The sequence below is a fragment of the Rhinolophus sinicus genome, linkage group LG05 (genome assembly GCF_036562045.2).
Source record: "Rhinolophus sinicus isolate RSC01 linkage group LG05, ASM3656204v1, whole genome shotgun sequence".
In the NCBI taxonomy this organism is placed as follows: domain Eukaryota; kingdom Metazoa; phylum Chordata; class Mammalia; order Chiroptera; family Rhinolophidae; genus Rhinolophus; species Rhinolophus sinicus.
The window spans coordinates 90,440,025-90,464,360 of record NC_133755.1 but is presented as its reverse complement, the minus strand read 5'-3'; the positions used below and the strand labels follow the sequence as shown (position 1 = coordinate 90,464,360).

Below are 24,336 nucleotides of genomic sequence, written 5' to 3'. Positions count from 1 at the left end.
AGAGGTTAGGTGGCAGCGGAGGGTTGGGGGGGCCCGGGGAGAGCGAGGCGGTGGAGGAAGGGGCGAGCGCCGCGGCGAGGTGTGAGCCGTGTGTGGCAGTGGGGTTGGCGGCAGACGCCGGCGGGTGGGGGGCGGGCCAGCGGCAGCTCAGGGAGGGAAGAGGGGAGGCGGGCTCCGCCGGCACACGCCGCCCCTGGCAGGCGGCCTGAGTGCGCGTGAGGAGCCGCCGCCGCCGCCGCCGCCGCCGCTCGGGGTCGCCTTGAGCCCCAGATTCCCGAGCGCTCGGCTCGCATGGCAGCCGCCTCGGCGCCCGGCCCCGTGGCCCGCTAGGGGCGGCCCCGCGCCCTGGCTTGGCCCGGCGGCGGAGCCCGTCGGATCCGGCCTCGCTCTGCGCCCCGGGCGCGCCGCCTCTGAGCCCGAGGTGAGGATCGCGAGGGCAGAGGCGCTCGGGGGACTCCAGGCCCGGAAGCCGCGGCCGAGCCCAACGCGGTGGAGATGGGAAGGGGACGCGGGAGCAAGTCCTGGTTGGAGTCGGGGGTGGGATTGGAGACTGCTCACTGCCGGGAACCGGCCCCCGCGTGCCCTCTGTGCTGGAGACTGCCTCTCGGCGCTGTCTGCATCCCCGCGGACTCCTCCGTTCTGCTGCGTTCCCAGCCCCGGCCCTTCCTGCGCCCTGACTTCGCTTCGCGCTGTCCATCCTTCATCCCCTTCATACAGAGCTCGCTCCGGGTCCTGTTCCCCCGTGCCCTTGCCAGCTCAACCCTTCCCAGCCCCCGCCCGCCCGTTGCCCGCACCCACTTCTTCTGTCTGGACGCCCCTCTACCCCTCGGCTCCTGTCACTTGGAACAGGAACAGGTGCCGTGCCTCTATCTCCGCGTCCGATCGCCTCCCAGCCTGTGCTGTCCCACAGGTGTCCGCACGTCCGGCCGTCCATCCGTCCGTCCCTCCTGGGGCCGGCGCTGACCATGCTCAGCGGCTGCCGCTGTCTACATCTCATGTGCCTGCTGTGCATCCTGGGGGCACCCGTTCAGCCTGCCCGAGGTGAGTGCGCTCCGGGCTCAGGTCGCAGCGGTCTCTGGCCGTCCCTTGCTTGCATGTTGACCTCTGCCGGTCAGAGACTGCACTACAGCCACTCCGACCCGCGGCGTTGGTGAGACCCAGGTTGTCCCTTCGGAATAGGACGAATCTCTGTCATCCCCTGCCCCAAACCTGAGCCCACCCAATACCCGGGACCCCGCATCTCAGAGCGCAACCCGGACCCCGGGCTCACCCTTCCCATAATCAATCTCTTGCAGCCGATGACTGCAGCTCCCACTGTGACCTGGCCCATGGCTGCTGTGCGCCTGATGGCTCCTGCAGGTACCTCTCCTGAGCACGTGCTCCTAAACCCTTTGCGCCCCATTTCCCAGCCCTTCATACCCACAACCAGGTTAAGGCCCAGGGCGGAGCGTCTAGGGGTTTAAGACCTACTGTTTACTCTCCATGCCCTCATGGCACACAGGCAGACTAGCCAGCCTCCCCCGCCCCCCAGTTCCCTTCTCCTTGCCTCTTTTTCCTTCTTCCAGCTTACATCTCCCCACTTTACTCTTCCAAGTCTGATCCAGGAATTCTGAAACATTGCTCCTCAAGATACCAGGAGAAAGACCTGAAGCTTGAGAGAATTTGGAGATTGGGAGTCTTGAGGAAAGGGAGAAATAAAGATATAAATTGGTTCAGCCTGGAAAAGAAAGGCTGCCAGGAGGTTTGCCCCGGAGAAGCACTTATGAAAGAGGATCTTTCTTGATGAATTTGAGTAATTGACTCACTGGGGTGGGGGTTGGGCAAATTCTGTAGCAAGAGGAAAATGTGTCTGGATGGATATAAGGAAATGACCTGACAGAGCAAGCTGCTGAGGGCATGTTTCAGACTCTCCATCTTTGGTGGGTTTTTAAAAAAATAGGTCAGGCCGTTGCCCTGGAATCAGGGTAGGAAGATAGTCCTAATGACCTTTCAAGGTTACTTTTTTTAAAAAATGTTTCTTCTATCGCTTCTCGGACTTTTGGCTAAGATCAAGTGTAAAAAAAAAGTCTCTGAGCTCCTCAAACATGCCAGGAGTGGTACTGGGGGCATTTACGGATGTCATTTTATTTAGGTTCTTCTTCAATATATCCCTGCCAGGTGTATCCCAATTTACATACGATAAAACTAGGTCTCATAAAGATTCGGTCAAGTGCAGAACCGGGACTTGAATGCAGGTGTCTGACGGTCTGATTCCACATAGGTGGCCTATGATCCTGCACCCACCTGGGATAGGCCTGCTTCTCTTTAAGGGACTACGTCCTGTTTTCTAAAAGCCCTGCTTGCTGCCTTCATTTCCTCACATCCCCCTACCCAGAGCCCTGACGCTGCTCTTCTCCCCATCAGGTGTGACCCAGGCTGGGAGGGGCTGCATTGTGAGCGCTGTGTGAAAATGCCTGGCTGCCAGCATGGTTCCTGCCATCAGCCCTGGCAGTGCATCTGTCACAGTGGCTGGGCAGGCAAGTTCTGTGACAAAGGTAGGGGAGTAGAGGGTAGTTGTTGGTCTGGGGAGGGGACCCATGTGTCTTGGGAGAACATCCATCCGTATTTATTGAGCACCTATTGTGTCCAGCTCAAATCCTCCACATGGTATCATTTTAGACTTCATACCTATCTGCTGTCTGAATTGGCTTTCAACATAACCCTGCGAGGTAGGCAAGGCAGCTGCCGAAAACAGTACTCATTTTACAAATGAGGAAACTGAGACCCACAGATGAGATACAACTTGCCCAAAGTTACTGTGAGACAGACTGACATTGCCAGGGCTAGGAGCCCCGACACCAAATTCAGTCTTGTTTTCCCCCACTGCACCCTACCAGCCTGGGTGGGTTTGCAGTGTGAGCCATGGGTGGGACCTGGGCAGGTCTGCAGATGTAAGGGGCTATCCCAGAGCCTTCGCTGTCTCCTCTCCAGATGAGCACATCTGTACCACGCAGTCCCCCTGCCGGAACGGAGGCCAGTGCATATATGATGGGGGTGGCGAGTACCACTGTGTGTGCCCACCAGGCTTCCATGGGCGGGACTGTGAACGCAAGACGGGACCCTGTGAGCAGGCAGGGTGAGTGCTGGCCCCATGGGGTGTGGGTGAGGTTGGATGAGAAGCTGGTCCCAGGAGGAGGCAGGATTGTTGAGAAGGTGATGGTGAAGTATTAGGGCTGAGGGCCGGAAGTCCCACGTGGGGGCAACAAAAGATAAAACCCCAGCCTGCCAAAGAGTCCCTAGTTCAGAGTTTCTTAGGTTTTTTTTATACCACCCGCACCATTTCTTCAATAGCAAAAATCTACAGGAGCTGTAACAAATTAATGTGTGTGGAGGGGCTTGTGGGGAGGTAGAGGACCGAGGATTCCCTTCATCCTCTGAGGAAAGCTGCCATGCAGCCCCTAAAAATGTTCCACACAGCAGCCTTATGCCTCATTGTGTGTATAAAGAAACGGGCAGCAGGGCTGGACTTGTCCTCGTTTCCGCCGCTGGCCTGAGAGTCTGTCAGGATAATAGCATATTTGCCTTGAGCTTTGCCTTTGGACCAGGCCCCATGCTGACTGCTTGGCATTGGGTTATCTCACTGAACCCTCACTATTTGGGAAGCTGGGTACTACTTGTATTCCCATTTTTAAAATGAAGCATTCGAGGCTCAGAGTGGCTCAAGGTGACGTAGCTGGATGAGGGTGCGGGGTGTGTGTGTTGGGGTGGCAGCAGTCAGGAAGCCGATCTGGGCTACCACACAGGTGTGAGTTCGTATCCATGCCCTCTCCCACCTCCACTCCAGCTCCCCATGCCAGAATGGCGGGCTGTGCCAGGACGACCAGGGCTTTGCCCTCAACTTCACTTGCCGCTGCTTGGCGGGCTTTGTGGGTGCCCGCTGTGAGGAGAATGTAGACGACTGTCTGATGCGGCCTTGTGCTAATGGCGCCACCTGCTTGGACGGCATCAACCGCTTCTCCTGCCTCTGCCCTGAGGGCTTTGCTGGACGCTTCTGCACCGTCAACCTGGATGACTGTGCCAGCCGCCCATGCCAGAGAGGGGCCCGCTGTCGGGACCGTGTCCATGACTTCGACTGTCTCTGCCCCAGTGGCTATGGCGGCAAGACGTGTGAGCTAGTCTTACCTGTCCCAGACCCCGCCACCACCACAGACACCTCCCTGGGGCCCACCTCGGCAGTGGTGGTACCAGCCACGGGACCTGTCCCCCACAGTGCGGGGGCTGGTTTGCTGCGAATCTCAGTGAAGGAGGTGGTGCGGAGGCAAGAGGCCGGGCTAGGTGAGTCTAGCCTGGTGGCCGTGGTGGTGTTTGGGGCCCTCACTGCTGCCCTGATCCTGTCCACGGCATTGTTGACCCTGAGGGCCTGGCGCCGGGGTGTCTGTCCCCCTGGACTCTGTTGCTACCCTGTCCCACACTACGCCCCCGCACGCCAGGACCAGGAGTGTCAGGTTAGCATGCTGCCGGCGGGGCTCCCCCTGCTGCCTGACCTGCCCCCAGAGCCTGGAAAGACCACAGCACTGTGATGGATGTGGGGGCTTTCCTGCCCCCTCCTTCACCTCCTCTGCCCCTCAGACTGGAGTGGTCCTCTCTTGCCACCCCTCAGCAGCCTCACACCAGAAATATTATTTTTTTAATACACAGAATGTAAGATGGGAATTTTATCCAATAAAACTGTGGGAAGTGTAAGTGGGCTCCTTTGCCAGAAAAACCTGCCTGGAGTCACAGAGGTAAGAGGGCCAGAGCAGAGGCCTGGTTCTGCAGAGAACCGTGGGCCTCTGCCTTAAGAGTGGTTCCCAAAGAGGAACGCAGGGCACCTTTTCCCCCCTGGGGAAGTGCCAGCTGAGGTAGAGCCGTGGAAGAGAATGTAAACAAGCAGCCAGCTCTAAGCCGCCCAGCAGGGGTAGGACAGAGGGGAGACCCTGGAGGGCCCTCAGGGGGAGGACTGGAATCTCTGCTGGCTGCTCTGCAGCAGCTGCTGGAACAGCGAGTGGGGCTGGTTGCACAGGACGGCAGGGGAGTCCAGCTCCGCGACCTTCCCTGCTTGTAGCACCAGCACCCGATCTGAGTTCAAGATGGTGTTGAGCCTGTGTGGGAGCAGGCGGTCAGTGGCAGCATGGGGGACAATGCCCTAAAGCAGAAAGCTGACCCGCGTCCCCTCCTGTCCTCCCCTGGACAGCACAGGTCTACCTACAGGCTTTACCCCTGGCTCAGTGCTATGGGATGGGGGCTGCAGGTCCCTCAGACAATGTGCTATGAGAATGAGGAGTTGGGGTTCATGGGGGGTTGGAATCTCTAGGGCCCCTGCCCCCTGGGAACCCTGATACCATAGGCCCTGATTAGAGTCTCATGCCGGACGCTTGCACACCTGTGGGCAATGGTCAGCACTGTTTTGTTGGCAAAGCGTTTGCAGATGGTCTGCTGGAGCAGTTGGTCTGTCTTCTGGTCCACGCTTGCTGTGGCTTCGTCGATACACAGGATCTGTAACATGTGGAGGGGGTGACTCCTGCCCAAGCACCAGCCCCCACCTCCTAGCCGGCCCAGCCCCACCTACAGCTCCTCACCTCCAGCTCTAAAAGGGAAACTAACTTGGTCCCCAAGACCTTTCCCCAACCCACTTCTTCACCCCTAACATGCCCCTGCCTTCTTCCCGGCCCTCTCAAATGTCTCTTCCTCTCACCTTACCTTGGCATCTGTGAGAAGAGCCCTGGCCAGACACAGCAGCTGCCTCTGCCCCAGCGATAAGCTCCGGCCCCCCTCGCCCAGCTCACCATCCAGACCACCTGCAAGGCACAGCATCCTCATCCCCAGGCCTCTCCCTGCTCCCTCCTCTTCCACCCTGCAGGGTGGGACGTGGTACTCACCCATGGATGTGATCACCTCACTCAGGTGGCACTGCTCCAGGGCCTGCCACAGGGCCCTGTCCTCGTACAGGCCCTGGGGATCCAGGTTTTCCCGAATAGTCCCACTGAACAAAAAGGGCTCCTGGGGGATGATAGCCAGCTGGGATCTGGGGGGCAAGAAGGGAACAGGACACAGGGTCTAGGCTGGAGATGTGGCCACTTCTGCTCCCAGCACAGCGTTTAGCTATAGGTCTAGCACCTCCAGGAAAACTTGGCAAGAAGACCCGAACATAACTCTCACTCTGCTCCCCAGTTGGTCAGCCATGTTCTTAGAACTATGCCGGTGCTATGAGGAAACCAGACACCAAAGTCCTAGACTCTTTCCTTAAGGAGCTTATATCTCACTGAGGAACAAAACATAGAAAACAAGAGCGGGCTAACTATGTGGCACTGACGCCAGCAGTCCCCAAGACAGCAATGGTGGCAAGGAGTGAACAGAGAGTTTGAACGTGTAGGGGACACTTCAAGGGTAGAGAGTCTGGAATGGGTCCTGTGGAGCCTGGTGGCAGACTAGAATATGAGGCCACCACAGGTGAGACGAGAAGGTAGAAAGGCCAGGGCCAGGGCGTGGAATCCACAATGGGCTTTAGAACAGAGCTTCCCTGCCTTTTCCATGTCATGATACTAAGCTAACCTGGGGGTTGTACGGGGAGATGTTTAGTCCAAGATGTGGCCACTTGTGGCCAAGGGCAACTGGCCCAAGTCTCGAGCTGTCCTGAGCACCACCTGCCAAGCCTGAGGGCTAAGAGGATGCGTATCTTGGGCATAGCACCAGGGAGGTTGTGATTCAAAACGCACTGACCCGTGCTCTAGAGTGCAGAGCGTATGCTGGGAAGTTCAAGCAAGATGAAGCTGGAAAGGTGGGCCTGGGTCAGACTGAAGACCTTGAGACCCCAGCTATGACCCTGGAGCTGAGCACTGGGAGCTCACTATCCTCGCCGACCTGTCCTATTCTCCGTCTCAGCCCTACTCGGCTCTGGCTGCCCTGAGGTGATGGAAGACTTTCCTGGCTGGGCCTGCCTCTAAGTGCCAGCAGTCTGGTTCCCCTCTTCTCCCTGCCCCAGACCTGAGCTCAGCCAGCTCCAGTTGGCTGGTGTCCACTCCGTCCAGCAACACTCGCCCGGAACTGGGCTCCAGCAGCCGGAAGAGCACCAACAACAGGGAAGACTTGCCGGAGCCGGTGCGGCCCACGATGCCCAACTTCTCTCCAGGATGCACGCGGAAGGTCACCCCATCCAGGGCGTGTGGCATCCCTGGCCGATACACCAACACCACATCCTGGAACTCCACGCTTCCCTGGGTCAGCCAGCCAGCGCCTAGCTGGTGGGGTTCATGGGTGGGAGACACAGAGAAATGGGGAAACATGGGGAGGGAAAGGGGGTGTTGGAGAGTGGAAGGAGGGGAAAATAATAAATGGATGGCATGACAGGAAAGGTGAGGGACATGAGGGCAAGTGAAGGAGAGATGGCGAGAATGCACACAAAGATGAGGGTCACGGTGAAGAAAGGGGACATCACATGGGGACATTAGAGGAGCTGAGAACAGTGGCGAGGAGTGAAAGGAAAGGAACTCGGGAAGAGACTGGGGCCATCGGAAGGTCCTTCGGGGTTCCAGCGCCCAGGCCTGGGGCTGGGGTGCAGGCCTACCCGTGACAGCTGGCCCTGGGGCTCCTGGGGAAGGTCACAGGAATACTCCTCCAGCCGCTCGACGCTCACCAGCATGGCTTCGGTTTGTGTGAAGCTGCTCACCAGGCCCGAGAGCAGGCCCGTCAGGGACAGGGCGTAAGACAGTGACAGGCCTACCAGTCCTGGAGGGAGAGGAGCACCAGACACTACGGGAGGTGTGGACACTGGGATGCGTGTGGGGAGGGCTGAGGCAGACCGGAGAAGCCCACGCTGTGGATTGTGGGCATTTAAAGGAGGCCAGCAGAAGAGCAGGATGCCAGCAGCAGACCAGGACCCCCAGAGGCTAGACGCCAGGCAGTGGAGGGGGCCTGGAGAGCCTATGAAGGAGGACAGGTGGGCCTGGCAGAGTGCTGGGGGTGGGGGTGGAGCGGGAAGGAGCGGAGGTCAGAAGACTTGCTCTAGTCCAAGATCCACCATCATCTGGGCGAATCACTCTTTCAGACTCAGTTTCCTCAACTCTAAAACAGGGGGGCAGGAGAATTACAACACATCCTCATAGGGAAGCCTGGGTGGGAGGTGAGAGTGTTGGGGAGACAGTACAGGGAGCGGTCTGGGGCAGGGGTGGGAATCACATGCTTATGCGGCAAGAGGGAAGGGCCCCAGGGTGGTACCTGGGTTGGCGAGGCCGTGCTGGTGCTGCACCAGGGCGATGCCTGCAATGGCACTGACCACTGCGGCCCCCATGAGCTGCAGCCGAATATCCAGCCACTGCATGGCGGCACTGGAAGCAAACTGGCACCTCTGGTTTAGCTCCAGGAGTCTCTGATTCTTCTCCTCAAACCTGGGGGAGGTCAGGAGGGACGTGAGAGCCCTCCTGATGCACTGACCAGCTCAGTCTCCTTCTTGGAGCTGATCCACATACCCTCAAGCTTCACCTCCGGGTACGGAGAGGCCAGCGTGCTCTTTCAGAGAGGATCTGCTCTGCCTCAGTATCCCTTTTTTCTGTTTCTTCCTTCTTTCCCCCAGGGGCCCTTCTTCTCAAAGGTCCACCTGCTCCCCTCCCCCCCAGCATCTCATCCTCCTGGCTCTGGTTGGGAGAGGCAGACTCCACACACCTGTCCGTGGCCCCCGCGGCCCGGAGCACGGGGAGGCCGGCCAAGGTGTCGGCCAGGTGGGTGTAGAGTGGAGACAAGGTGAGGCTGCCCAGACGCCGCAGCTCCCTGGAGGAGGCCCTGTAGCGGCGCTGCACGCGGTAGTAGACGACGCTCAGAGGCGGCAGCAGCAGCAGCAGCCAGGGCAGGCCGGAGCCCAGCACGGCCAGGAGGCCCAGCAGGCCGGCCGTGTTGGCCAGCAGGATGTTGAGGATGAAGGGCAGGCTGTCGTCCGCACAGGCCACGTCAGAGGAGAAGCGGTTTAGGACCCGGCCCGAGGGTGTGGAGTCGAAGAAAGTCACTGGTGCCTGGGAGAAGGGGTATGGTTGGGCAAGGGCAGGGCCTGTCAGAACAGGGCTTGGGGACAGTCCTGGGTGGGGAGGTGGGGTGGGGAGAAAGGCCCAAGGTAGAGAATGGGAAGGGAGGAACGTGTCCCCAGAGTTTGGGGGCAGAGAGGAGGGGCAGGCGGGGTCTGGAGGAAGCATGGGCCAGGGCGAGCAGGATAGAGTCTCCTTGTTCTTCTGGCCAGTGGTGACCCTGAGAGGCCATCCTGGCCATTCCTTTACCTCTATGCTACACCGGTCTACTCCCCTTTCAAGGGCAGAGAGCTAATCTGTCTCTGGAAGATGAGGACGTCAGACGGGTGGGTGAGATTTAGTTAGATGTCAGCAGGATCATGCTGATGGCCCAGGGCTGGACAGAGCGGCGAGGGCAGCAGCCAAAGTCAGTCCCCTCGCACATGGGGTGAAGCGCTCAGGCTCTGGAGTCCTACCGCTACTGGGATCCCAGCTCTGTCACTTAGTAGGGGTGTGAAACCCCAGGCAAGAGGCTCAATCTCTTAAAGACCCCTGTTCCTCACTTCAAAAATAGGGATTGAAAAGAAAAGAGAGAGATAATAACGGAGCAGTACCTCCCAGGGCTATTAGTGGGATTAAAGGCCATACATAGCGGCACAGCCGGCCTGGCGTGGAGTAAGTGCTTAGTGACTGTAGCTCTCTGGCTACTACTGGGAGGCAGTCTCAAAAACAGCATCCTTGCCATTTCCCCGCCTTCCCTGTCCCCCTACTTTCTGTCTTGTCTTGGGGAAATTCCTATCCTATGGCAGAAGACGTAAAAGGACTTTCTGAAGTACCACCTAAGGCCAGTTTATGTGAAATTAATTCCTTCACCGCCTGAAGACGTCCCCTCTTTGACTCTTGGAGGACAGTGGGCAGCTGTTCCCTGGGAGGTGATGCAAAGACCCACATAGTACTAGGCTCACAGCCTGGATCGCGGTGGAACCAGCCTTGCCCAGGCCACGTACATTCTCAGAGCCTGAGTTTTCTCATCTGCAAAATGCGGATAACAGTACCTATCTCATTGGGTTATTATGAGGCCCAAATAAGATAATGGACAAAACAGGGCTTTTTAACAATAACAACATTAATAATAACTGCTAATTGAGCACTTAGTATGTGCCAGGTACTACCCTAAGTACTTTTCATGTACTAATGAATTTAATCCTCATAAGAAGGCTACGGGGTACGCAACAGACTAGAACAGATGTACACATAGCGACAAGGATGGAACTTACAAACAGCCCTACATAAAAAATAAATTGTAAGAAATGGAAAGCCATTTGTAAAAAGACATGTACACAAAACATAGGCATTTCACAAAAAGACAAAAAGATACATCTTACACACACTTAAAATCGTTGCTCATCAAGGAAAGGAGGGGAAATGGAGACTGGGTATGCAGATAAAAGCGGATGGATAAATAAGTAAAAAAATAAAGGGCCTTGCATGAACTAAGGGGTGGTGAACTCAGCCCTCTGCACTTGAAGTGACTCTGAGGAAGATTCTCTTCTCCCCATGTTCCAGATGAGAAAGCTATAGGTTTGAGCAACGGGATTTGAACCCAGGCAGCCTCTCTGCTCTTGGCCTTTCCTGGTCTCAAGTTGTCAAGTGCTGCCCTTATCTGTGAGGGGCTATTTTCTCCTAAGGACTAGGAGGTAGGATGCCCCCCCTCAATGGAGCCCAAGTATTGGGAGGCCCCCATGCCACGCCCACCCCCCATCCCCTCACCATAAGGACTCGACCCAGCAGGCGGCGATGCAGGGCGGAGGCTGCTCGGAGCGTGCCTGCTGCGAAAAGCACTGCCCGGAGAAGCGTGCACAGGGAGTTGACACCAGCAATGGTCGCGTACACGGTGAGGTAGAAACGGATGTCTGAGGAGCCATTGGGGGCAGCTTTGGGCAGTGGGAACACGGAGGTGCTGGGTAGTGGGGAGGGGGCTGTAGGTAACCACAAGTAGGGTCCCTCGGGGGTCCTCCCCTCCCCCACACCACCTCTCCCCAGCCTCCAGCGACAGCTTCTGGAACACCAGCACCAACTCTCCCTGCCTGGTAACCGCTCGCTGGGAGAGCACCAGGCCTGCTCCCAGCCCCAGCCACTCACTAGAGGCTTCCAGGGGAGAAGAGGAGCAGCTGGGCAGAAAGGAGCCCTGTGGAATCTGGGGTGATGGGGGCTGGTGCCTCCTGGGAGCTATTCTTGGCTTCTTTCAGCTGAGAGATCCAGTGCGAGAGCCACCAGTCAGCAGCGTTCCTCGTGGCTGGGTGGGGATGGGAAGGAGAAAGTTGCGAGTGAGAGCAGGGAGAGAGGGGGAGAAAAGGGGAGAGAGAGAGAGAGAGAGACTCACGTTCTTTCTATTCCTCTGCCCTTCACTCTGGTTTGTACCCTTCAACACCCGCTGCGCCCTCCCCCAGCCACCTCTCCCCCTCCCCCCGTCCCCCTGCCCCTTGCCACTATCCAGTGTCCTGCCTGGTGTGCTCTTCTTTCCTGGGCCCATGACCCTTCAGCTCTGGGGAGAGCTTGATCTTGGATTTGCAGAACGGGGCAGAATATGGCTATAGAGCACATCTATATATAGAGTGCATCTCTGGCACTCTCTCAGAATTGGGGGCAGGCCTCTTGTCCCAACTGTCGCCTTTGCCTGCTGAGTCTCTGGGCTTTGTAAGGGTGAGTAGCAGGTGATGGATGTGATGGGGACCTAGAAGACGAGGCTGTGGGTGAGATAAGGGGCGCCAGGCTTCCCTCCTACCTTGCATGAGGATCAGAGAGAAGAGGATGGCCAGGCCCAGGCCCCAACCCACGGCCCTCCAGTAGGCGCGGTACACGTGGAAGGCCACGGCGCCCTCCTTCTTGCTTTCTTCCTGCAGCAGGCGGCCAGATGGGCTCTCTTCCACCTCCAGCCCCTCCTTTGTTTTCTCTGGGTTCTGTGCTGACTGGTCTGTGGCTGGAAGGATCGGGGAGGAAGAGGGGGAATTGAACTTCCAGGATGACAGCTGAAAACCTCAGTATATCAGACGGGCAGAGCAGCTCTGAGACAGCCTATCTCTACAGTGTGGGGTGAGGGGCAAGCCTCTTCCTCCCACCCCTGGGCCATACCTGCATCAGACTCTTGTCCGTCCTTAGCCCAGACGTTGGGGACAGCTTGTACCAATGGCAGGATCTCAGAGGGAGGCCCTGGAAGGCAGCAGGGGAGATCAGGAGGGGCTGTTCTGAGAATATACTAGGCTTTTCTAACTCTGTGTGCCAATCCACATCCCATTCTCTTTGGACCTCCTCCCTGACCCGTCCTAGCAGGACCCTGCCCTGGACCCCCAGACTGAGCAGGGTCATCAAGTCCATCCCTCTGTGTCTGGAGTCCAATCAGCTCAGACAGAAAATGTTCCCCCCTAGAAGGAGAGTCACAGTCACGCCAGAAGCACTGCCGAGCTTTTTCCTCACGCCACACAAAATTCCTAACACTCTGGTGGTGCCTCATGGCCTCCTGGGTCTCTCCCAGTGAACTCACAGATGCTCATGTCCCTCTGGGTAATACTCCTTCAGTTGTTTTTTCATTTTGTTTTTAATGAAAAGACTATTCTAAAACTGACTGCTTTCTCTTCTCCAAACACATCTGACTGTTCTCAGAGACCCTGGGCCTCGGAGCACCCCAAGCCCAAGTCCCACATCCAGTGGCTTTTCACCAGTGTGCTCCTTTCCCTCCTGCTCTTCATTTCCTCACGCCAATTTTGTGAAGGCTCCCCTTAGACCAAAGGATGCCTGGGCCCAGGCCACACACGGAGGGGGTGGCAGAGTCTGCCGTCCACCATCCATCTTCCCTCTTCCCCTGTCACACAAAGGTGGATGGCTCCCTCACTCAGCTGACAGCGCTCCCGCCCTGGCGGCCCACGTTACCAGCCTGGATGAGGCGCCCGGCTCCCATCAGCAGCACCACATCAGCCCTCTCCAGGTACTCGATGCGGTGGGTACAGAGCAGCCGCGTGGTGTGGCTCAGTGCTCCCAGGATGCACCTGTGCAGCAGGTGGTGGGCCACATCAGCATCCACGGCAGCCAGAGGGTCGTCAAGGAGATAGAGTTCCTTTTCCTAGAGAGAGGTGGGGGGCACCGTGGGCACCAAGTCCCAGGTCCTCTGGAGAAAACCCAGACCTCTGTCCTAGGATGTGATCTCAGTCAGAGGCAGTCAGAGAAGACGGTTCAGGGCAACTCTGGGTGCTACCCCTACAGCAGTAGAGAAGGAGGTGAGACCTGACGATGGACTTCCCTCCAGTCAAACAAGACCAGTGTCCCAGAGCCAGTGCTCAGCCTCGCTGGGTCCCAGCGCTTCAAGCCACATACCGCTTTTTAAAGGGCCTCTAGTTCTACCTTGAATCTACAAAAGAGGAGTGGGATGGCCAAGGGACCAACACCTCAGGAGCATGAAGGGGTGAGGGAAGAAATCAGATGCTGATGAAAATATCCCCAATATCCTCATCCCATTCCTCTCTGCCAAGCTCCCAACGCTCCGACTGCCCCCCCTTTAACTTACCTGGTACACCGCACGAGCAAGGGCAATCCGGGCCCGCTGTCCCCCGCTGAGGGTCACACCCTTCTCCCCCACCTCTGTCTGGTCTCCAGCAGGAAGGATCTGATGGGACAGGTCCCCCAGTATTGGTCAGGGAGCTTCCCAGTACTTTCTACCCCATTTCCTATCCCCATTCAAGCCAAGGAGCTTGAAAAAACTGCACTTGAATATGGGGTTAAGAAGCCAGAGGCAATAATTCATAATTCCAATACCAACTGGCATTTATTAACCACTTACTATGTGCTTGGCACTTTACAGGCATCATTGCATCTGATCCCCATGACAACCTTATGAAGAAGGTATCATTTCCTTTTCACAGATGAGACCAAAGCTCAGACAGAGTCACTACCTTGCCCACGGTTGTTTGACAGCTAGTAAGGGGCGGGACACAAACACAGATTCTTCACCACTCCATCACACTCATGACCCTGCCTTTTTAACTGGGAAGGAGGAGGAGGAGGAGGAAACTCGACGTGCAAACTTCCCTAGGTTTTTCAAGAAGGAATTTACCCTGATGTTCCTATGGTCTCAGGAGTAATCTTAGCTGGGGTGTCCCCATACCAGAAGAAGCACCTGTGGCCCACCAGATGGTGAGTCCCCTAAGGGAAAAGCTTTGCTATTCATCTCTTTTCTTAGTGCCTAGAACAGTTCCCGGTACCCAGTAGACATTTGGGAAATGCTTGATGTAGAAACAAATGATAAATGGACATAGGATGCCCAATGGCCAAAGTCAAAGGTCCTTTCCAGGGAAGTACCACATTTACCTGGACAGGGTAGTGGTGAAAGTAGTCCTGCAGGGGGCGTGGGGGTTGGGTGTGGAAGTCATGGGAGAAATCTGTAATCTGCCCCCCACCTCCCCGCCCTAAATTTACTCTGGATGTGAGGGATCTAATGGGTTTGCCAGGCTTTCTAGAGTAACCTTGACTCTCCCAAATTTTCCCAGTGGGAGGCAGGGGAGGGCCTCATAGGGAACCCTTCCCAGCCTCAGGGTTCCCCCAGCTGCTGTGTGAAACACCCAGTCCCCACCTCCCCTCTGGGTCCTACTCAGAACAGGGAACGGAGCAGCTGGACACTTGGGGAGGACCAAAGCCTGACAGCTAGTCCTAGGTACGTAATGGCTGAGTAGAAGCAACCCCTTCTCAGAGCAACCAGTGGCAGATGGCAGCCAAGAAGTTTCGGGGCCAGGTACTCACGCTGAGGTCGTCATTGAGGGCGCAGGCCTCTAGCACTTCCTTGTACAGCTGGGCATTGAATGTCTTCCCAAAGAGAATGTTGTCTCGGATGCTGGCAAACTGGATCCAGGGTTCCTGGGTGGCTAGGCCAAAACCTTTGGACAACTCCCACACAGCCACCCGTCCATGCAGCCTGCGGAGAGCCAGGACAGCAGCATGGGCGGGGGGGGGGGGGGGCTGGCTCCAGACTGAGTCCCTCCATGCCCAGCCCCTGTCTCCCAGAAGCCTCTCCAGATGGCTGTCTTCTTCACAGGGTCCCCCTTCATGTCACAGGGCTCTCTGGATTGGCAGCCACTGAGGGGAAGTCCTAAATGAGGCTGTAGGCTCATTCTGGACTGGGAAGGGAAGAAATTGCTCTTTGGCTGCAGCTAAGCAGCTGTCATAACTAGATGTGCTCAGAAGCTCAGAAGAGAATGTGGCTACCACCCTGTCCTCATCCAGTCTCATTATAAAATAAGAAGGGCCTCCTTCATACCCCAGCTCCTCTCTGGATCCCTTCCCTGCACAACCACATTTTCCCAAAGAGTAGCTGATGCTGGATGTTTCCATTTATTTCTTCACTCACTATTATAGCACTAATAACACTCTGGTGTGAAGATGATGATAATTCACTTCCTTGACTGTCTCCCCCTTCTTCATGTTGGCATCTCTGGCCCCTAAAAAAGGTGTCCACCACATAGCAGGGGCTAGGTGTTTGCAAAGGGCAGAGCCAAAGACGGCGGGGCTGGAGGTTGCTTACCTGTGGAGCTCCCCAGCAATGGCGGCCAGCAGCGAGCTCTTCCCACAGCCCACCTTCCCCACAATGCCCACCAGGATACCCTGCAAAAAAGCCACACAAGTAAGTGTCAGGTCTCCTGAGGCTCTGGGCTGCCAATCATCCCACGGAGGCTTCTTCTAGGCCCCCGTTAGTCTGTAGGGAGATAATTTGCCATTGCCTAGGCTGAGCTGTGCTGGACCTAGAAAAGGAGGGTGTTTTATTCTCTACCCAGAGGAGCTATCGGTTTCACTGTCTATGTGAAGAGCCTCTGGAGAGTAGCAGCATGCCAGAGAATGGGAGGAAATCTGCCAAGGAACTTCCAAGGAAAGCTCTGAGGCAGGCTTCCCAGAATGGGGAGAGGAGATAAGGGCTCCAGGCTTTGGAGCCTGACCACTGGGCTGGGTAAGTCCGCCTGAGGCTACACTTCTGATATCTCAAGGCAAAACGCAATGTTCTCAGAAGTGCCCATTACTGTTTCAAAATTTCTGTGTTCCATTCCCTTCTCAGTTGTAACAAACGTTCATGGAGCTACCTCCCTGTACAAAAAGGAGGAGGGGAAAGTTCCTTCTCTAGAAATGGCAGGGCTCCCAGAAGCTCTGTCTGTGATGCCCCCACCCTGCCAGGCAGGATTGACCCATCTACAAGTGGGCACCAGCAAATCTGAGACCCTTCCCTGGCTCCCTCTTTCTGGCTGCAACCTGTAAGTGGGAGGGCTCTCTGCAGTCACCTCTTCTGCTCATGGAGAGTGGGTTCGCAGAGAAAAACAAGGCAAACACTGAGAAAGGACGGGGGAGAGTCCTGCAAGTTGAGGCCTGGTTCTGGCTGCTGCTGAGATTGGGCTGTATGCTTGCCTGTGGATTCTGCAATTCATCTCTATATCTTTGTTATACATTCTTGTTTGCTTAAGCTAGCTCCAGTGAGTTTCTATGACTTATACCCCCCAAAAAGCCCCAACTGACACATTAGTAAAATTCCTTTGAAAAATTCCAGCCTTGTCTTGCCTGAACTAAGAGGAAAACAAAACATACAGCTCAAGCCAGAAATGCGAGCCAAATGTGTGGAGGCAGTTCAGGAACCACTGGAGAACACGGGGTTGAGCTGTGGGGCAAAGGGTTGGACAGGGGTCAGAGGAGAGTGAAAACTCAGGACTGGGGTTGCTTTCCTGCCAGGAATGTTCTTTCAAGTGCTTCTTTGAGGATGTATGTTGTGGTGTGAGTCACAGGTATGATTCCTTTCACCAGGCTGGATTATCCCATTTGCAAAATCCTTCTCAGAAGAGGCTGCCGAGCCTCCCCCGCCAGCCTGGGTGAAATGCTGGATAAGCTCTGGGGTCTGTTCTGAACTCAATAGCCTCTAGGGGACATGGAGGACCCAGGAGGCAGACACACTTATTGGTCTAGACTGGTGGGTGTGAGCTGTCCCAAGACCAGGGAGAGACGTGACGACTCTGTAAAAACTATGTGGAATTTTGAGACATTCAGAGATGAAGTGTCATCTCGTCCCCAGTTAGAGCCTCCAGTCCTTCCCTCAGTAACTAGAGCTACTGGGCCATCGAGTTAGATTGGCTCCATCCTTGTGTCTCTATCCCTGAGTCGCCATCTTTCTTATTAGTCTGGGGACTTTCCTGGGTTATCTGACCAACGAACCTTCTTTACTTCGAGGTGACTGATGAAGGTCTCCTGGCTGGTTCCAACTGGGTCCCAAGAGAACAGGGCTTCGTGCAGCTCCAATACTGTAGATGGCTCTGCGGGGGGATCTGAATAGGGAAGAAGCCACTCAATGTGGCGTTCTAATCCACCACCCACCTGCTTGGGGAGGATGTCGTTGGCTTGCTTCGCCCATATCTACCTGCCCTGGGCTAATGCAGCCTCAGTCTTTGTCTGACAATTCTCCCCCAGGAAATTGCCTCCTGTTTTACCTGGATTCTGCTGCCTCTGGCTCCTCTTGGGAGCAGCCATGTATAGTACCCAGGGGGCTACAGTTCCCTCCTCACCCTGTGCCAGGTTCTGCCCTCTAGCTTCCCATTACCTTGGCTGTAGTAGGCCTTGGGGTTGTGGTTGGGAAGGTCAAGGAAACGCTGGATCCGCTCTAAGGACACTTTGGCCTCTAGGAGGCCATTGATCACCCATGGGAAGTTGTTGAGAGGAAGAATGAGCATGCGCACCAGTGCCAGCGCTGTGAACACCTATGTAGGGTAGAAAAGGGGGGTGAAGCACCAGCAGGCCTGCTCTATGGGTGGCCCCGTGGACAGGTCTGGAGAGGGAAGAGCAGGGCAGCCGCAGAACCGAGGAGCTGGTTGGACAATCCTTAGATCAGAGGTGGCAAAGGTGGCCACTCCAAGAATCCTAGAAATTCCCGATATCCCTCCAGGAATCCAGGTTGTACTTTGGTAAGCACACAGGCCTAGCTCATTCTCAGACATTCTCAGAATTTCTAAGTAGTAACATCATCTGGCCCTGGCCAGAACCAGCATCGTGGATTTTTTTCCCCCCAAGGCCATCAGAATGAGACTAATGGGACCTAACACAGAGCTTGGGCCTGACCAGAAGTTGAAAAGAAAGGAAGAGAGGAAAAAAAGGAATGCCTTTAAAGACCGAAGGATTACGTATCCAAGGCCCCAGAAAAAGATCCCTTCGGAGAATGTTCCCTTGGTTGGAAAAGGTGAAGGAGGTGAAGGATCCACCTCCCTCCTTCCCAGCCAACGTGATCCCACCTCCCCCTCCACCTTAGTCTTCTTGCTGCTGCCTCCCTCCCCTGCTTCCCCACAGCCACCCCCCACCCTGTCCTCACCTTGGTGGCAGTGAGCTGGTGCCCCATGAGGACATAGGTGATGAAGATGACGATGGAGATGACAACTGGTAGGGCGGCCCACAGGTACACACAGACTGCGTCCAGGTATTTGATGACCCAGAGTCGCCCCAGCTCTTGAGCCCGGCAGGTCTCTACTCGGGCCCCCAGAGCCTGTTCCCACCCGAAGAACTTGATGACCCGGATGCCGCTCAGCAGCTCTGTCATGAGCTAAGGACGGGGACAAGAGAGCAGTGTGAAGTGAAGACACTGCTCATGTGTCTTCTCCTCTGCCCCGTCTTCCCCAGGCTCCTGGCAGAGGGTGCCAAGTACTCGGAACCCCCAGAGACTCTGTACTTCCCTTTAGCTGGTTTGCTTCCTCACCTCAGCTCTATTTGGAAATCCTGCCCTCGAACCCTTTCAAGCTCTTGGTTGCTTCCCCTCCTAGTTTTTTACGTCTCCTGCATATGCTCCAGCTGGGGGCAGGTCAGAGCGGGATCCCCCCACTTTCCTAGGAGATGAAGTGGTGGAAAGTGCCAGAGGTTACCCACGGGGGTAAAAGGACTCCTTCAATTAGATGAGTGACTAAGGACCATATCCCAAAGCCAGAAGATAAGGGCTTCGGGGGCCGGTCACCAGGCTGGCCCTTGCTTGGGTGGTATGGGGACTATTCCCATAGGAGCAGACGGGGTGGCAGCCACATCACAGCCCGGCGTCAGACAGGCTGATCGGCCCCGGCAAGATGGGCAAGGGCCAGAGAAACTCCCTGGATCCTAACATTTGTACACCCCCAGCCTGCAAGCCAGGGAGGCACTGGGAGCCTTCCCAGATGGCTCTGGAGACCCCGTCTATAGCTACCACGGGCAGGAGAAAAGGCCTCATGCCATCACCAGCTATCAGGGATACCTTTCACCCCATCTTACTGAGCTATTCCAGTAAGATGTTGACAACTATGCTGTGTGGACCCCAAGCCTGTAGTCCCCTCGGGAAAGGGACCCACAATCACTGTAGAACCCAGAACTGATTCAGCCAGACGCTTAACACCTAGGGCTGTCCCAGGCAGGAGTGACCTACTCTCTTCCCCACAGCGCATCCCTAAGAGGCAGCTGGGGTGCCCCTAGGTCTCTCCACATGCGGCTATGGGATGATCTGTACCCTAGATGAGGAGTGGGGAGACTTGGCTTCTGGTTCAATCACTAAACACTCATTTGGTCCCAGACAGGTCACCCTACCTCCTAGGTTGCTGCTTAGGATTACGTGAACTAGTATTATAATATGGGCCACGTTTCTTTAGGGTTTACTTTGTGACTGGCCCTGTGCCGAGCATTATCTCATACAATCCTCACAACGACTGTATAAGGCAGGCTGCTATCCTCATTTTGCAGATGAGGAAATGGAGGCCCAAAGGTTAAGGGACTCGTCTGAGGCGATTAAACTGCTAAGTGGTAGAGTTGGGATGTGAACCCTTATTTTTCTGCAGCCTGAGCTCTTAGCTTCTAGATCACATTTCCTCCCTCAGGCACTATGCATGGCCAGACCTGGGGACCAGGGTGGGGGTCTCCGGATTGCTGAGGGACATCAAGCAGCCCCTCACCTTAACCCGTGCGTCCTTGTGCTGTAGCATCTCCTGGTTGCTGGCCATGATGCGGGTGGCAATCACTTTGTTGACAGGGACCAGCAGCAGTGCCAAGATGAGACCCCCCACGAAGGCCACACCCACCTGGTGGTGCAGCAGGTAGAGGGTGATGGCCAGCTGCAGGGGCAGGCCCCAGGCCTCATGGAAGCTCCCAGCAAAGTTAAGCAACCGCTCAGAGTCAGTGCCGAGTAGGTTCAGGGCTTCCCCAGCAGGAGGGCGTCTGGGCCCCAGCTGCAAAGCCTTTCGGTATAGGATGTGCAGCACGGCTCCCCGTGCCTGAAGTGTCACCTTCCGTACCTCATATCCATACTGATTCTGCAGCACAGCACCCAGCACAGCCCCACCAGCCAGCCCCAAGGCATAGAGCAGGCCATTGCTTAGTGGCTCCTGCCCCTCCTCCAGGAAGCCCACCAGCAGGGACAGCAGCAGGGGCCCTGAGAATCCCAGCATGGTCCCCACCAGCTTCAGCAGTCCAAGTGCCAGATAGAACCTCCCAAAGGCCCCGTACAGGGCCCTCCATAGCTGGGCCCCCTCCTGCCAGTGTGCCTGGAAGACACGGGCCAGGTAGGTTGGGTGCAGCCTGTGGGGAAGGCGGCAAGTGTCCTGGGGCTGCCGGAGCTCTCCACGGGCCCCACGGGCCAACAAGGGTGTCAGCCAGGCATAGGAAAAGCGTGACAGCCAACTCTCCCCATCTTCAGCTACCTCAGGTTCCTGTCCTTCCGACAGGAGGGGCTGGGCCCAGGGTTCCCGAGGACCCCCAGGGACTGCCCAGCCCAGTCCATAGGCCAAGATTGCAGCCAACTGCAGGATGAGAATGCACAGGCGGGAAAGGGGCCCTGGGAGAAGTGGGGGCAGGAGTGTGCCTCGCTGGAAGTGCCATAGCAGGGTCAGCACTAGGGCTGGGGCTGGCAGGAAGGCAGCCAGAGCCAAGGCCAAGGGCCCCCGGGAGCAGCCATAAGGGGAATAAGCCAATACCCACAGGGCCAAGCTGTGGCTGATCCAGGCCATAGCTGCCACAGCCCCTGCCAGTACCTCTAGCCCTATGGGCCCTGGGCCTGCCCCTGGTGGCAAAGCAACGGGAAGGATGTCTAGCAATGGAAAGATGGAGAGCAGGAAGGCGGCTATGAGTCGGAGGCGCCAACCAGGACTGCAGGGTAGGTTGTAAGCTGGACTCCTGGAGACAAGAGGGAAAAGAGAAAAGGAGGCACATCATGGCTGACTCGGGGCCCAGACATACCTCCAATAACTCACTTCCCTAGAGGGAATCAACTCCCTTTCCTGCCCTGTACACCTTATTTCTACCCCCACTTTACCCTGGAACCTTCTCTCCCAGGAAGTCTTTCTGGATTAACCTAATCTATTTTCTAACCCACCCTCACCATTTCTGATGATTCTTTCACCATAGAAATTAACAGTTTTAAGTTAAGGTAGTACCAAACATGAAGGTTCTAATTAGAAAAAAAAAATCCTACATTTTCATACTGATAACCACTACAGGATGAGTCTTCATTTTCACAAAGTATCTACCTAGCATAACCTTTCCATTCACCTGAAGCACTATTAGGTGAATAAAAATTTGACTTACGTGCACCTTCTGTATTCTACTACTATAGCCTAAGTTTTATGAAGCCTCAGAATATTCTACTCTCTGTCTCTCCAATGGTTGTAGAAAGGGGTGTGGATCATTCTGCGACTCCTTTAGCTGAAGAAAAACCTCTTTCCAGTTTTGTCTATATCTTCTTGGCATACAAAACATGTTTTTAATAAACAAAAAGGTGACATGTCTGCATTAAAAATCAAGTATAGGAAACTATGCCTGCAGCAGTAAATGTTAGAATGTCTTAAAAGTTCATGTAAAAAGAGGACTGAATCTGTTATTCCCTTTGTTGGCAGGGGCGAGTTACTGAAAAAGTTTAACTGTAGATGAAAATGCCTCAGGTTTCCTTGAAAAAGTCCAGCTGATCAGTTATCTGGAGGGGGTGTATTGGAATAAAAGTCAACCTTTGATTATTCTATTTCCTAAGACATGGAGACTGAAGAAAGACCATTGGACACTTGGAGGCCGGTACATTGGCCCCAAGTTGGCCATCAACAGTCTCATGAACTTGGGCAAGTCTCTTTCTCTCTACGCATCTCATTTTCTTCATCATTCGAGTGAGTAGTGAAGACTCTGAACCCAAAGCTCTCTGAGATCCTTTCCTGTCTGAGATTTTGGCTCTCTCTAACCCTTTTCCACCATGCACAAAAGTCTGATAAGTGAAGTGAGATAACCACAATTTCTATTGATTATCTGATGGTCTTTCTTGCCCTCTCTTTAGACTGTGAGTTCCCAAAAGACTAGATACTCCTCTGAGCAGCTGTGGATGCCCGTGCGAGCTGACTACCCGTCTCTTTTCTTTTGTGTCATTCTATATAAGATACAAAACAGGATTCCTTCCAGCCCAAGCAGAACCGAAGCTTCTCCTCCCAGAGGGAGCAACTCATCAGTCCCCTAATTCATCTTGGATAAGGAGACATTCCATCCTTTAGACTAGGGACTCCCAAAGGCAGAGACTACAGTTCCCTTCTGCCTTGTCAGTAACCAGAGTGAGACTAACCTATCTAGCCGTACAGGAACTAAGCACAAAACCAAGGCGAGTTTAGCACCTGCACTTTATAGCCTCAAACCCAGGTAGGATTAATGTTTTGATTTTGCTCTTTTCTTCTACCCACAGCGTCCTCTCCAGCTTTGTACAAATGCTTTCCTTAGCCTAGGAACACCCAGGTTTCACCACTTTGTAGGACGTGGTGAGAAACGGGTCCTACAACTTCAATACAAGTTATCCTTTTTGGCTAAAATCACTGTTCACCCATTTTTGCCTCCTATTCATGACAGTTGTGTTTGGGCATCTGAAAATCTACAAAAGTGATTATTTCTACCATGCATCGGGCCTTTAAAAATGTGCGAGGCACTGCGCGATAAGCTTAAATATATTATTTGATTTAAACCTCCCAACACGCTAGGAGGCTCAGAGAAGATAGGTAACCTGCCCCGAAACGGCCACACTGCTGCAAAGTGGTAATACCCAGATTTCATCCCACTTTTGCGCTATTCCAGCGACCTCACTATTCTAGTTACACTGCCGCGCAGATGTGGGTGTCAGGTGAGGTCTGCAGGCACGCGTGGATAGATGTCTGACAAACCGTCTCTACCCACCTCGGGGTGCCCCAGTGGCAGGCACTGAGCACGGCGAGGAGCGCGTGGGGCAGGGCGCTGAGCACCAGCTGGGTGAAGCAGTGGCCCGTAGTGCCCTCCTCCCACACCGGGAGCGGCTGCAGTGCACTGGTGCCGCACAGCTGGGCCAGGAGCCGCTCCATGGAGGCTTCACCTGCGGGGCAAAGCCGAGGGTGGATGGAGGGAACGTTCCTCCCAGAAAGGGGGGAACGCGCGTCCCCAAGGGCGAGATCCACGCAGGGAGCCGGCGCCCGGGGGCGGAGGTAGTGGGAGAGCCGGGACGCCGCCCAGGACGCTGACCAAAGGTGGTGTCAGACGCCCTGACAGCTGGCCCTGACAGCGCGTCCTAGCCGGGTTTCCAGACCTCCAACCCAGTCCTCCACCTGGGACCTCCCCTTGCATCCCGCCCCGAAGCAAGACCCCGCCCATTTTCGCGTTACCTCGAAGGGTAGAAAGGGAGGTGGTTTGTCTGCGTGGAGCTGAGGGACTAATGAACTGGTCACTTACGTGGCCTTTGCGTTCCGCCCTCTCTCGTGTCCCCGCCGCCAGAGATCCGGAACCTGTAACCCGAAGAACTGCTTTCCACCGGATCCCGAGACCCAGAGCACTGGTGGAGGCAAAAGGGAGTGTTGCCTGCCGGGTTGGGGTGCCTGCCACGTTCACCTGGCACCCCCTAGAGGCGGGATGACCTCTCAGGAGCGGCTCACCCTCCCGTGCGCAGAGCTTTTGCGCGCATGCGCACCGCTCTCGGCTTCGGAGGGCCTCAGAGAGGCATCCTTGCGTCTGCACGTGCTTTTGCTGCCTTACTTGCCTGTGGGCTGAGCTGTAGTGCAACGACATTCATACGCTCTCACGTAGAGTACTTGCTCCCATCTGTCTACTGTTTACTAGCAGGTACCTGCATTGCACTCTCTAATTCTTAAAGGTTACAGAGCTGGGAAGCCAAACATGCTTGCTACAGGGACACACACCATTTCCTTCTTACTCCAAGGCCTTGGAGAAGTTACCTAACCTCTTTGAAGCTCAATTTCTTTATCTGTACAAAGGGGGCAATAATACCAATACCAAAGTACTGTTGAAGGAGTTCAGTAATTGAAGTGCTTAGAGC

General features: G+C 55.5%; 2 protein-coding genes across 3 annotated transcripts; one reads left to right on the top strand and one right to left on the bottom strand.

The window, feature by feature from the left end:
• Nucleotides 1-917: 917 nt before the first annotated feature.
• Nucleotides 918-4,722, top strand: DLK2 (delta like non-canonical Notch ligand 2). The gene is made up of 5 exons (XM_074332982.1): nucleotides 918-1,041; nucleotides 1,296-1,359; nucleotides 2,404-2,534; nucleotides 2,971-3,115; nucleotides 3,824-4,722. Exons 1-5 carry the CDS (start codon nucleotides 966-968, stop codon nucleotides 4,557-4,559), a joined length of 1,152 nt encoding a protein of 383 aa, XP_074189083.1. The 5' UTR covers nucleotides 918-965; the 3' UTR covers nucleotides 4,560-4,722.
• ABCC10 (ATP binding cassette subfamily C member 10) lies at nucleotides 994-23,795 on the bottom strand. Of its 2 annotated transcripts, none has more exons than XM_074332981.1 (22): nucleotides 23,669-23,771; nucleotides 23,211-23,382; nucleotides 19,973-21,188; nucleotides 18,382-18,609; nucleotides 17,620-17,776; nucleotides 17,238-17,347; nucleotides 15,574-15,653; nucleotides 14,796-14,967; nucleotides 13,567-13,665; nucleotides 12,936-13,125; nucleotides 12,141-12,218; nucleotides 11,794-11,988; nucleotides 11,151-11,304; nucleotides 10,779-10,968; nucleotides 8,677-9,020; nucleotides 8,233-8,402; nucleotides 7,583-7,743; nucleotides 7,003-7,256; nucleotides 5,898-6,043; nucleotides 5,719-5,816; nucleotides 5,402-5,514; nucleotides 994-1,168 (listed from the first exon to the last, which is right to left on the bottom strand). In XM_074332981.1, exons 2-22 carry the CDS (start codon nucleotides 23,369-23,371, stop codon nucleotides 994-996), a joined length of 4,491 nt encoding a protein of 1,496 aa, XP_074189082.1. In that variant the 5' UTR covers nucleotides 23,372-23,382; nucleotides 23,669-23,771. The 2 variants fall into 2 exon arrangements, with proteins under 2 accessions (XP_074189082.1, XP_019593997.2); XM_019738438.2 differs by lacking the exon at nucleotides 994-1,168 and adding an exon at nucleotides 4,650-5,120 and having other exon boundaries at nucleotides 23,669-23,795.
• Nucleotides 23,796-24,336: the final 541 nt, after the last annotated feature.

What these genes read in the sequence shown, in the direction of transcription:
- ABCC10 (XM_074332981.1), bottom strand. Translation starts at nt 23,371, where the DNA reads ATGGAGCGGCTCCTGGCCCAGCTGTGCGGCACCAGTGCACTGCAGCCG. An exon ending in TGCCACTGGGGCACCCCGAG is followed by an intron (nt 21,189 to 23,210) that starts GTGGGTAGAGAC and finishes TCTTGTCTCCAG; the next exon opens with GAGTCCAGCTTACAACCTAC. An exon ending in GTCACCTCGAAGTAAAGAAG is followed by an intron (nt 15,654 to 17,237) that starts GTTCGTTGGTCA and finishes GCTTTTTTGCAG; the next exon opens with GGTATCCTGGTGGGCATTGT.
- DLK2 (XM_074332982.1), top strand. Translation starts at nt 966, where the DNA reads ATGCTCAGCGGCTGCCGCTGTCTACATCTCATGTGCCTGCTGTGCATC. An exon ending in ACCCGTTCAGCCTGCCCGAG is followed by an intron (nt 1,042 to 1,295) that starts GTGAGTGCGCTC and finishes AATCTCTTGCAG; the next exon opens with CCGATGACTGCAGCTCCCAC. An exon ending in AGGCAAGTTCTGTGACAAAG is followed by an intron (nt 2,535 to 2,970) that starts GTAGGGGAGTAG and finishes TCTCCTCTCCAG; the next exon opens with ATGAGCACATCTGTACCACG.